General features: G+C 44.0%; 1 protein-coding gene across 4 annotated transcripts in view; it reads left to right on the top strand.

Annotated features, from left to right (window-relative positions):
- SLC23A1 (solute carrier family 23 member 1) overlaps positions 1 to 13,030 on the top strand; it is an 894,224-nt gene that overhangs the window by 144,893 nt on the left and 736,301 nt on the right. For all 4 annotated transcript variants that reach the window (XM_063928249.1, XM_063928250.1, XM_063928251.1 and 1 more), the window contains exon 2: positions 12,243 to 12,356. In XM_063928249.1, the coding sequence (XP_063784319.1) occupies positions 12,243 to 12,356 (114 nt within the window). The remainder of the gene's footprint in view (positions 1 to 12,242; positions 12,357 to 13,030) is intronic.

Genomic DNA, 13,030 nt, shown 5'->3' with positions numbered 1-13,030 from the left:
AAAGAGAAACTTCCCTACACTCATAATAACATTTTGAGCCCACTCTCCTAATCCTGAGAACCAATTTCGTGGGTTTAACCATGAGACCAAGCCGGTCAGCTCATTATCCACAGCGGTTAGGGTAAGATTGTGTCTCCTCCGGAACTCCCACTTCAACTGCAATATATCATCCATCTTTTGATCGATAATCTCTGTGGGGTCATCAGTGCTGTTTGTAATATACGTGCAGCACTTCACACCATATTGAGTTGCCAAAGTGATACAGTACCCACCCGTCACGGCTGTGATATAATTGAGGACCATCCTGTGCTGGATCAGTTCTGTCTTGTAAGCTTGTAACTCCCTTCCCGTATACCTGAAGGTGTCGTGATACATCTCAGTGATATTATCTATCAAGTTCGCTAGCGCATGGATATACCTATAATTTATAATTCCTCTGGCAGTACGGGTGATGTCTAATGCGAGAAGGAATTGAATCCCGGTGGATTCGTGGATCAAATCAGAGGCTACGTGCTCTGTCCCCTCTATGAGGTGTCTCTTGACGATGTGTTCATAGTGAGTATGAGTATAAGGAGCCTGAGCACTGCGGTGAACGTCTTTCATCTCATCATGGGTTATGGTCATGACCTCTGACAACACTCTTCCAACATAACACAATCCCTCTGAGTTCGGGGCAAGCCACTTATACGCCTTCCTCCCACATATGAAATAGGCATCATCGGGGAGAACATAGAGGACAGAATATGACATTACCATATTACAAACTTTCCAAGTGAAAAACCCCATCCCTAGTTCTCCCATCTGCTCAGTACAGGTATCAGGCTGGATGATATGAGCACAGTACCCTGGTGATACTTCTCCAACCCACATGGTCTTGTTTCCTTGAGTATACCTATACCGAAAATACCTTCCACTGTTGGCTATTTGGCGTACAAGTTCAGAGTCTATGGGTATCCTATCAGCTCTGTGCGAAAAGGCCATTGTCTGGTTATTCCATGTCACCTCCCAATTTCCCGGTTTTCGGTAATTGGAAATATTGAAACATAATAAGGATCTATCTACATGATACTGGTGGAGCTTCAAGCTAGGGGGCCTAGAAATATTGAATTTCTTGTCCACCGGTCTCCCACCCCGTAATTCGAGTACCTCATCTATTGCTAAAGGGTACGGTACTAATCCTGACTTGCTCTGTTCTTGAGGTACTTGTGAGCACACCCAGCATTCTGTCTGGTTTTAGACCTTACCCACTAGTAAGTGGTAATCACTCAAATGATGACGGTCCATGTTGATATTAAGGCTGGACTGACATCTCTGGATGCACCCATCCTCGACTATGTTCTCACAGTTCTTACAAATGCAATTTTCCTCAGCCAATAACCCTTCACAGTGCCTCCGAGCTCCCTGACTACCAGATCGCTTTCTGATACTCGCCTTTGCGCGAGTGATGTGTTGCTCTTGAGATTCTACAAATCCATCCTCGCCATCAGAACCCAATTCCAGATCCTTTCTTGACCTCTCTGGGACCCTCACCGAAACAGACTGTCCTGGTCAACAACAGGATTAACAGGAAAACCCAGAACGCAGTCTCTTGGGGTAGGTCCATCTTGTTAAGGGAAGAGAAGGGAAACAAGAAGGGGGAGAAAGAGAAAAAGAGAAGAGAAAGGGGGATGGAGAAAAATAAAAAAACTGGTGCGACAACCGCATCTGGTCTTGTTGTTCTCCGCGCTCAGGAGCCGTCTCAACAGTCCTGCCTCTCAACCTTCCCAGGACAGACACTCCAGTGATACGATGTTCTCTACACTCTGCTCTTTGTCACGAGTTCTCTCCGGGTCAGCGACCTTCTTACAGTGGGATGAGTGGACCCAAGTCTCTCTTTCAGCAACCTTTAATGCTGTCGTGCTGGTTAGCAAGACTTGGTACGGTCCTTCCCATCTGTCAATGAGGCAACCTGAGCGTAGAAAATTTGGAATCATTACATAATCCCCAGGTTCAATGTCATGACAATTACTGTTCGGTAGGTCAGGAATCACCAGCTTTAGATTTCTATTTTGATTCCTCAGCTGCTGGCTCATCTTAACCAAATATTTTACAGTCACTTCGTTATTGCATTTCAAATCATCCTGGGGGTCTATCATTACATGGGGTTGTCGGCCAAAAAGAATCTCAAAGGGTGATAGGTTTAGGGGGGACCTGGGAGTGGTTCTGATGCTGTACAATACTAGTGGCAAAGCTTCTGTCCACAACAATCCAGTCTCAGCCATCACTTTGCTCAGCTTGTTCTTAATAGTGCTGTTCATTCTCTCAACCTTCGCACTCGCCTGTGGTCGGTACGGAGTATGCAGTTTGCTATTAATTCCCATCAGTTTGCACATAACCTGAAAGACTTCACCTGTAAAATGAGTACCCCTATCGCTTTCAATTATTCTAGGGATACCATATCTACACACAAATTCCTGCACAATTTTCTTTGCAGTGAACGTAGCAGTATTTGTGGCAGCAGGGAACGCTTCTACCCAATTGGAAAATACATCAATACAGACTAACACATATTTTAAATTCCTACAGGGTGGTAACTGTATGAATTCAATTTGTATTACCTGAAAAGGCCCGTCTGTTGGAGGGATATGGGATGGTTCTGTTGGTATTGACTTTCCAATATTCTTCCTCAAGCAAGTAAGACATGTCATTGCTCTCTTACCCGCATGAGAAGAGAATCCTGGCGCACACCAGTAGGCTCTCACCAGCTTACACATACCCTCTTTACCCAGATGAGTCAGACCGTGTGCCGCCTCAGCTAAGCTTGGAAGATATGCTCTGGGGGCCACTGGCTTACCCTGTCCACCTGTCCAGAGTCCTGAGGACTCCTGGCCATACCCCTTTGACCTCCAGACCGCCTTTTCCTGTGGAGAACACAAATTTTGCATTTCAATTAATTTTTGTGTGTTGATTGTGTTGAATGTCATCAGTGATGTGATATTTGTTTGTATGGGGGTGCTGGCTGCTGATTTAGCAGCTTCGTCTGCCCGGCTGTTACCAAGTGAGATTGAATCTTTGTTGTAAGTGTGTGTTTTGCACTTGATAACAGCCACTCTGTCTGGTTCTTGTATCGCTGTTAGAAGCCTTTTTATGTGGGATGCATGCGCTACAGGTGTGACAGCTGCCGTCATGAAATTTCTGAGGCGCCATAGGGCCCCGAAATCATGCACTACTCCAAAGGCATACCTAGAATCTGTGTATATATTGGCTGACTTACCCTTGGACAATTCACACGCTCTGGTTAGGGCGACCAGCTCAGCAACTTGTGCTGAGTGCGGTGGGTCCAGGGGCTCAGCTTCTATGATACTTCTGTCATCTACAACTGAGTACCCAGTGCACAAGTCTCCCGAGTCCGTCTGTCTGTGGCAACTACCGTCAGTGTAAAAAGTAAAATCTACGCCTTCCAGTGGGTTGTCACTAATGTCAGGTCTTGCATTGAAAGTCTGGTTCAGGTATTCCATAGAATCATGCGTATCAGTGTCTGCACTAAATCCTCCTTCACCATCAGTCTCATCCTCCACCTTTTGTGCCTGTCCAGGCACACTTGGCAGATAAGTTGCAGGATTTAGTGCACTGCATCTCTTTAAGGTGATGTTTACAGGGGCCATTAGTGCTATTTCCCACTTTGTAAATCGTGCCGATGAGACATTTCTGGTTTGGGCGGAGTTCAGTAAGGCTGATACTGCATGAGGTGTATGGATTGTCAGGTTGTTTCCTAACACTACGTCTTCGCTTTTACTTACTAGCAAAGCTATCGCTGCAACACTTCACAAGCATGTGGGGAGAGACCGCGCTACGGTGTCCAACTGTGCACTGTAGTAAGCTACCGGCCTGCTGGCATCACCATGTCTCTGGGTTAGGTCACCTGCCGCACACCCAGCACTTTCCGTACCGTACAATTCAAAGGGTTTCCCATAATCTGGCATGCCTAATGCAGGTGCCTGTGATAGGCACTGTTTGAGTCTCTCAAATGCCAGTTCGGACTCATCTGTGTGCGAGATCCAATCTGGTTTGTTCGTAGAGACCATCTCTTGCAAAGGTAAAGCCAGTATGGAGAATCCTGGGATCCAGTTTCGGCAGTACCCACACATTCCAAGAAAGGTGCGGATCTGTTGCTGGGTTTGTGGCAGAGTCATGTCGCGAATCGCCTGTATTCTATCAGCGGTGAGGTGTCTAAGTCCTTGCGTCAAGCAATGTCCCAAATATTTTACCCTGGTCTGGCACAGCTGCAACTTATCCTTTGAAACCTTGTGTCCCGTATTAGAAAGGTGAAACAGAAGCTGTTTCGTGTCTTTCAAGGACGATTCGAGTGAATCAGAACACAGCAGTAAGTCATCTACATACTGTATTAATACTGATCCACTCTCAGGTTGAAAGGACTGTAAACAGTCATGCAAAGCCTGGGAGAAAATACTTGGGCTGTCAATGAAACCTTGGGGTAGGCTAGTCCAGGTGTACTGTACTCCCCTGTATGTGAATGCAAACAGGTATCGGCTGTCAGGGTGCAGAGGGACAGAAAAGAAAGCAGAACAGAGGTCAATGACAGTGAAAAATGTTGCAGTAGGGGGAATTTGCATGAGGATGACAGCTGGATTTGGCACTACGGGGAATTGGCTCTCAACTATCTTGTTTATCCCCCTTAGATCCTGCGCTAGCCTGTAACCCCTCCCCCCACTCTTTTTCACAGGGAAGATGGGACTATTGGCAGTGCTGGATGTCCTGACTAGGATGCCCTGTTGTAGCAAGCGCTCTATGACTGGGTACACTCCTAATTCCACCTCTGGCTTCAGAGGATACCGAGGTATTTTTGGCGCTATCCTACCATCTTTTATTTGCACTACTACTGGAGCTACATTCACCATCAATCCTGTGTCTTGTCCATCTTTGGTCGAGAGGGAACACAGTATTTGTGAGATCATTTCCTCTACCTTTGATGGACACTTGTCTATAACAGCAGAGTGTTACATTAGCCTTTGTGGGGTGTCTAACATATCTTGCACTTCCTGAACGTGATTCTCGGGTATATCCAAGAAGACACCCTGAGGAGTACAATATATAACACACCTCATTTTACACAATAAATCTCTCCCAAGTAGATTAGTCGGAGCCGATGAAGCCAGCAAAAAGGAATGTTTGGTCTGCAAAGGCCCTATCGTAATCTCCGCAGGTCTACTCAAAGGGTAGTGTTGCACTATTCCTGTTACTCCCATTGCCGAAATTGTTTTACCCGTGGTTTTCATACCTACCGTCGAATTTAACACTGACCTGGCCGCCCCTGTATCTACAAGAAAAGGTAATGATCTACCAGCTACATCAACTGTGACCTCAGGTTCACTACCAAGGCTAGCAATCAACTTCACTGCCTGCAGACTACAGGTGTGGCCCAACCCCTATTGTATATTGTGACCCTCCCGCAGCGCACTGGCAGCTACAATATGTGAGGGGGGTAACTGAGAATTTTCGGAGGTCTGCCAGTCCCTCCTAGGTGGATGCCTCCTTGTTTCTCCTGCATGTGGCTCATAACTTCTCCTATGAGGTCCTTGATCCCAATTATGTGTATTATAGTGTGGTTCATATCCTGGTCTAGGGGGTCGGTATACCTTATGTATGTTTTTATACCTACAATTCCATGCAAAATGTCCTTCCTTCTGACAGTTATAGCATACTACTACACGTGACTTACCATCAGGGTTCTGGGGTTTTGGCTGATGCGGTTTTGTTGTAAGAGCATATATACTTACTGTCATCAGCTTGTCCCCCTGAGACTCCCTGTGCTTAATGATGTTCCGGTCGTGTTCGATAGCGGCAGAGCCGGCCCTAGTCAATTTGATGCCCTAGGCAAAATTTTGTCTGGTGCCCCCTAGCTCCGCCGCTAGTTCTGCATCTGTACCTGCAATGCTCAGGTAATGGGGCCCACCGGGGGGTTACCCTGTGGGCCAGTTCAACTTTGCACAATGCCACACAGTAATGACCATAATACATATAATTCCACACAGTAAAGGAACCTTACACATATGCCCCACATTAGTAATGCCCATAATACACATATACTGCCACAGATACTGCCACACTTGCTGGTTATACAAAAAGATCAGTATCAAACATGTAGAAACTGTCCATTCTCTTCACTGTTCAGTGTGTTTGCTGGTGTCTGTTACCCCTGTTAACTGCATGCACTTTACTTTATACTGTGGGAGCTAAATGCTCTGCCCTCCAGTCTGATGTGTCCAAAAGTCACACTGCACTGATGGTTCATATAGAAATAGCACAACGCAACTTACTGACCACGTTACAGTGCTGGATGGCAGGGGAATTTTATGGTATGGACTGACTAGGAAATAAAGTGTGGGGAGAACACTGCCCATGTTATGTCCCTGCAGACACCTGGGGTTTGCACAGGGATAAGGGACACAGGATGGCAGGGTCCCCCTCCCCCATGTGCACAAGCAGTATATGTGATGTCAGATTTATGTGAAGCAGTCTTCCAAAATACACATGTGGTATCATAAGGAGCCATCCAGTAATAACCTTATTTAGTCAGTAAAAATGTCACAGGTCCAGGAATTGCATTTACTGGGCTTCTGCTGTCTGTCTGAGGTCTCACAAGTCAGGGGCATTCAAGCATGTCGGAGGAAGTTTAAGGCACAGTGTGCATTTTTTTTTGACAAATGTGAACAGCAGTGTATACAAGTACTGATTGAATACATTTGGAAAGTAACAGTTAGTTTGCGGACTGTCCCTCTCAGCATGAGATACTGCAGGGACATGCTTGGATGCCCCTAGACATGCTTGGATGCCCTAGGCAAATGCCTAGCCTGCCTATAGCTAAGGCCGGCTCTGGATAGCGGACTCTCTTAATGCAGCCACCGAGATACCTCTCCAGTTAGGTAGAGAGGTTTGTACCCTTGTTCTTAATGCCTCTTTTAACCCGTCCATTAATACTGACACAGCTACCTCTCTGTGATGTACATTGTCCTTAATGTTCTCGATCCCAGTGTACCTAGCCATTTTCTGCAGTGCTCGGTGGAAATATTCAGATGCCATTTCACCTTATTTTTGTCTTATGGAAAAGATTTTATTCCATTTGACAACAGTAGGGAAATATACTCCTAATTGCAGATTGATTTGTCGTACATTCTCCTGAGTGTACTCATCAGTGAGAGGTACTTCTGCGTCTAATCTACAGTCAGTAATGAATTTTGCGGGGTCAATATTGGAAGGTAAACATACTCGTAGCACTGTTTGCCAATCTTTGTTTGTGGGTTCGGTGGCGTTACCTAACTCTTTAATGAACCTATGGCATGCGACTAGATCCTTTCTGTGATCGGGAAATTCTGACATAATTTACCTCAATACTCCAATTGTTAGAAACTTTTGCGCTATATTATAAATTTATATGATATGGCTGACAAAAATAACAGACTCCTATTGAATTAAAAATGTTTAATAATATATGAATAATCACAAATCATAAAACAAGACCGGTCTTAGTAGTTTAAACATCTAAGATGACAAGTATATATACTTTCCAATAAAAGAAGGTGGACTTAAGCATATTCTGTGCACAGAGGTGTAAAAACTAGCTCTATAGCTAAATGACTTGATTTACAAAGTCAAAAAAATAGATCAAGTGTAGCTGCTGGTAGAACCCGTATAATAGATGTTTCCAATAGACAGTCACTTTGTATCAAAGTTCCTTTGAATGTAATAATCCAACATAGGTCAGTAAAATGAATGAGAGCCGTTTTCACCCGGAATCTTACGTGAGGTGTGAGCAAGTAGTATCAGCAGGAGTACATCCCGATGTCCACCACACTGGCTTCTAGTTGCGGGGAAAACGGCACCTGCACTGGCGCCTGCTACAACCTGTCCTGCTCGGTCTGAATGCTCCACAGGTCTCCACCTCTACGTGCCGTTTGCGGGCACCGGTGAACGGCTCCTCTCCACTCAATAATAAACAACCAGCAGATGAATGCTGCGGCCGGTATGTACTACGGGTCTAACTCCAGCTGGGGTCCAACAGTTCAGCTTCTGACGCGTTTCGCTCCTCCCACAGGGGCTTCCTCAAAGAATTTACCTCAATGGTTTACCTCATGGTTTCTGCATAATGTATAATACCGTACTTACCTGTGGACACGACCTCACTTATCCCTCCACTAGGGGGCCTTACTACTGCTATTGCTGGTTGGGCCGTGCCCACCTGAGTATTCTGTATGGTGGCTGCTAGAGAGAGTGCCGATATCGTGCTGGGCTCATCTTCTTGCTCGCAACCCTGAAGAAAATTTAAAATGGGATATAACTGGCAAGGGTTAGCATTAGTACATTTATCAACTATACTCTTATCGGTTACCAATATGCCATTGTCTGTAGCCACTTTCTCCCCCACAATATACGGTGGTGGTGGTGCGGTTGCCATCATTTTCCTGCTAGGTTTGGAACCTGCTGCGTGAGCTAATTCTCTTTGCATATCACCCTCTTGCTGCCATAAATTTAAACAATCTGTGTGTCTGACCCTTTGTTTTCGGGCTTTTATCAGACATATCCTAATCCTTAAATTCTGCAATACCTCTGGTTCAAAACTGCCTACCTTAGGGAATGGTTCCCTATCTTTCATAGTCATACGTTCCCATTCATTGCATAAAACGTCTGTGTGTGGTCCATGCTTCTCACACATTATGAACCTCGCTGACCCCCTGGGCCGCGGCATGTCAACCTGAACCCTGGTTGATCGTCCCTTACTTGAGCAACTGGCCCTCATAATTTTGTAGGTATTGCCTTTTTCGGCTAATCCCACAAAAAAACAAAATACTCAATATAAGGCAACGGTAAAAGTTCTCCGAACGCTCTTCATCCGCTCACAGCCCACGTTGCCAGTACTACCATACACTGTCGATAGCGAAGGCAATGTACCCAACTTAGGGCTCCTATGTAACCTCTATTTACTGAAAGTTTCTGGGAATAACTTACCCTTTCCAGTAAATATAGGCCGTTGGAGATTTCCTGAGAGAGGCCAGCGAAAACTCCCTAAACCTTTATTATACACAAATCACGCTTGCGTATGCTATATACAGTGCTAATGATACCGCTATTTTATGCGAAGCTCATAAAAAGGTTATCACGTTGCGCTAAATATTGCACCCATGAACGCGTGGTCCAATCGCACAGCGTATAGGTACTTGTTACTTATCCGCCGTACGACCACTGGAATCGAATCACAAGCTGCGAAACCTCAGCCGGAGCGTATAAAAAAAGAACTAAATGGGTAAACATCGCTAACACCCTAGGCTGCGGTACTCTAACACAATTGCCTACCTTGCTCCTTTGTACTTAAATCTATATTAACATGAGTCAGCTGCCTCATGCCACCAAGTCTCCACTCACTTGATGTACCACTCGACGGGATCCCGAATTCCCGGGGTCCACTACGTTTTCTGTTACGTTCGCTCACTCACGTTCGCTCACTCAAATACACTTTGGTTTTTCTGTACAGAAAATTATCTTTCATTCAGATAAACAGCTTTACTCCCAGAGGCAATACAGTAAAAAAGTTTTTATTTAAACTAAAATCTTGAAAAACGAGCAATTTGTGCTAATGTAGCGTGGCTACTGGCCCGCCCCTAAACTAAAAAGAGACTATTGTGTAATTTGTACTTAGCAGTCGTACCCTTACGCACGTTGCGTAAACACGCGACCGTGTGTATGTTTTTACGTTGCGTACTCAGTCCCGTACTTTGTCCGAGAGAGGTGTACAAAAACCATACGTCCGCAATAGTACAAATCCCACACTTCTATAAATGTAAGCGATATTACCTATAATCGCTCACTTAACACAACACAGTTTCTTTCTGTATAAACCTTTTTAACTAGGCCAGACTGTGTTTGTGTTTTACGTTTACTTCCTTAATATTTATTCTATATTTTAACTAAATAGCAACAAATTTCTCCGTTTTTTTTACACAGGTCTAAATGAATCTAGTAATCAGTACTTATGGCAACAATGTGAGCGGGTATACAGAGTACAGGTGTACGCTTGTGTTGTGTGCGCATTTGGAGCCAAACAGAAATTCACAGACTTTTTAAATAGCTTTGCATATTTACTTTACGGGTCCCACCAGCATCCCTACAAACCATGCAGAGCAGACGCCATCTGATCAGCAATAAAATAGGGTTTCCAGTGTATCCATCGGCCAGAAAAAGGTTTACGTAGGATACCTGTCCGCGCTTTGCCGATAGATAAAGTCTGCTTTAACCTGCTAGGCTGCGGGTATGTGGAAAAACCGGACGATGCCCCCAATTGATAATGTCGAAATTGTCTTAAAACATAAAGCTATACCTTTAAACATACTTTTACCATGGAGCTGCTGCGGCTGCTAGACTTAATATGCACTTGACGTACCTTTTACGCTATTTGCGTAAATGAGTCCCGTACCATGTACGGACTATGCGTACAAACGCCGCGCTGACGGTACAGAGTACTCGCAGCGCGTACACACCCAATTAATACACTTTTAAACCTTATACAGTTAGGCAATGTAATACACTTTAAACCTTAGCAGGGAAAAGAGGACACAACACCGATTTGTAGTTAATCACTGGGTTCCGAAACCACAGAGTAATATTTCTGAAAGGGGGTTAACAATACAAATTATGCACTACAATACAACAGAGTAAATGGCTACAGTCAATGTACATACGTGAGAATATTCGCGTGCGCTTCCCGGTCCGGTCCACCGCTATCAGGTTGATAGCGTTGAGAGTCTTGTGTGTCCGGCCAGGCTGCAACAGGCTTTTTATACAATACTTCCAAAAGCAATACAATGGATACTGTAATCCCTTTGTCCATTGGACACAGGGATGCACTTTTAGAGTACAGGAGAGGTCATAGGTTGATTTGAAAAGGTGGGCGATGTCTTTCTCAACTGTTCTTGTGGGTGTTCTCCTCTGGATTCCCGCCGCATACATAATATACAGTAAACACAGTTTATATCTATATTCTGCTTCTGCACATAACTATCCGCAGGAACATGCAATCTTCCTCAAACCCACACCGGAATGTTACCCTTAAAATACCCTACAGCTGCATACCAGATACTACCTTATAACCTTAGTCTGTCCCCTCTTATCCTGTAAAGGTGAATCCCCTTGTTCTGGAATCATTTAAACTGTTGATACTTTCTGATGTGGTGCAGGGGAACTATGTGTACAATGTGCACTATTTGGATTAAATATGTAATGTTTTGATAGCTCTCCATGCGTTCACAAACTCCGCCGTAAATACCCATACCACGCACAGGACCGCGGGAGCGACCATACGCAAATTGCGGATATGTGCACACACGGCGGAACAAGTGCACGCGCAGTGGGCATGTGTGTGTATTTTGTACGTGATGTGTGCTCTTTAATATTTTTCGATTTTGACAAGGGGCTCTACTGTGGCGTAATGTATAAGGGGCTCTACTGTGGTGTAACATGTATAAGGGGCTCTACTGTGGTATAACATATATAAGGTTCTCTAATGTGATGTAACGTGTATAAGCGGATCTATGGTGGTGTAACACGTATTAAGGGCTCTACCATGGCATAATCTGTGTAGGGATCTCTACTGTGTCGCAACATGTATAAGGAGCTATACTGTGGTGTAACATGTATAAAGGGCTCTACCATGGAATACTGTGTATAAGGGCCTCTGTGGTGTAACATGTATTAGCAACTTTAATGTGGTGTTATGTGTATAAGCTGCTCTACGGTGGTGTAAAATATATAAAGGATTCTACTATGTCATAAGGTGTAAAAGAGAATCTACCGTGGCGTACCATGTATATGCTGCTCTACTGTGTGGTGTAACATGTATACTGTGTGGTGTAATGTGAATAATGGACACTTCTGTGTGGAGTAATGTGAATTGATCCTAATCTGTGGTCATGCCTCTTCCCATGAAGTCACACCCATTTATGTTCCACTAAGGGCACTAAAATACAGTATATACGCACTTACCAAGAAAGATTAGGCTTGGGCCGGCCCTGATATTTTCCTAACTAACCCTGCAGAACTTATTTATCAAATTATATTGGCACATCGGCTATATATTTCACAAAAAGTAGCTGAAAATTACTTTAGTTTTAGTAATCACATTTTTGCTAATTACATAATAATAATAATAATAATAATAATAATAATAATTTATTCATAAACTATTTATTTGACAGAAAGATGATGTTGCAACAATTGAAACAGCAGATGAGAAAACGGCAGAATTTGACATGCTTTATAAGATTGAAGATGTCCCTCCGTGGTATCTTTGCATTTTCCTTGGATTGCAGGTACATTCAAAATTTTCATTTGTAATTATGGTAGTTATCCTATACCTAATGTGTTTTTAAAAGAAAAAATAGGAATTTAATACCTACCCATAATTCCTTTTCTCATAGTCTGTGGTGCATACTGGAATAAAATTAGTACCATGGAGTATAGATCAGGTCCATTGGAGCCTGGCACTTTAAGAAATCAATAGGGTGTGCTGGCTCCTTCCCTCTATGTTCCTCCTGCACACTTAGTCTAGGAAAACTGCCCGAGGAGATGGACAAACTTTGAGAGAAGTATATATACATAAATAAACATAACAGTAATAATGGATAGCAGTGCTAACCATAACAGAGGTTAGCAATGCTAACTATAAAAAAGGATAACAACGCTAACCAAACATGGAACAGGGACAGCAACAGCAGACCCAACCAAGAACACTTACAACCAAGTAAGCAGGAAAACAAAGCACTGAGGTGGGCGCCCAATATCCATAACGGACTACGAGAAAAGGAATTACCAGTAGGTATTAAATTCCTATTTTCTCTAACGTCCAAGTGGATACTGGTATGACATTAGTACCATGGGAAAGTCCCAAAGCTCCTAGAATGGGTGTGAGAGTGCTGAGACCCCCTGCAAAATTGAAGGTCAAAGTTCTACAGGTTCAAGGTGTTGAACCTGTAAAACTTTACAA

Source organism: Pseudophryne corroboree, chromosome 6, assembly GCF_028390025.1.
Source record: "Pseudophryne corroboree isolate aPseCor3 chromosome 6, aPseCor3.hap2, whole genome shotgun sequence".
Lineage (NCBI taxonomy): Eukaryota > Metazoa > Chordata > Amphibia > Anura > Myobatrachidae > Pseudophryne > Pseudophryne corroboree.
The sequence above is the reverse complement of the archived record's forward strand: the minus strand, read 5'-3'. Positions and strand labels throughout refer to the sequence as shown.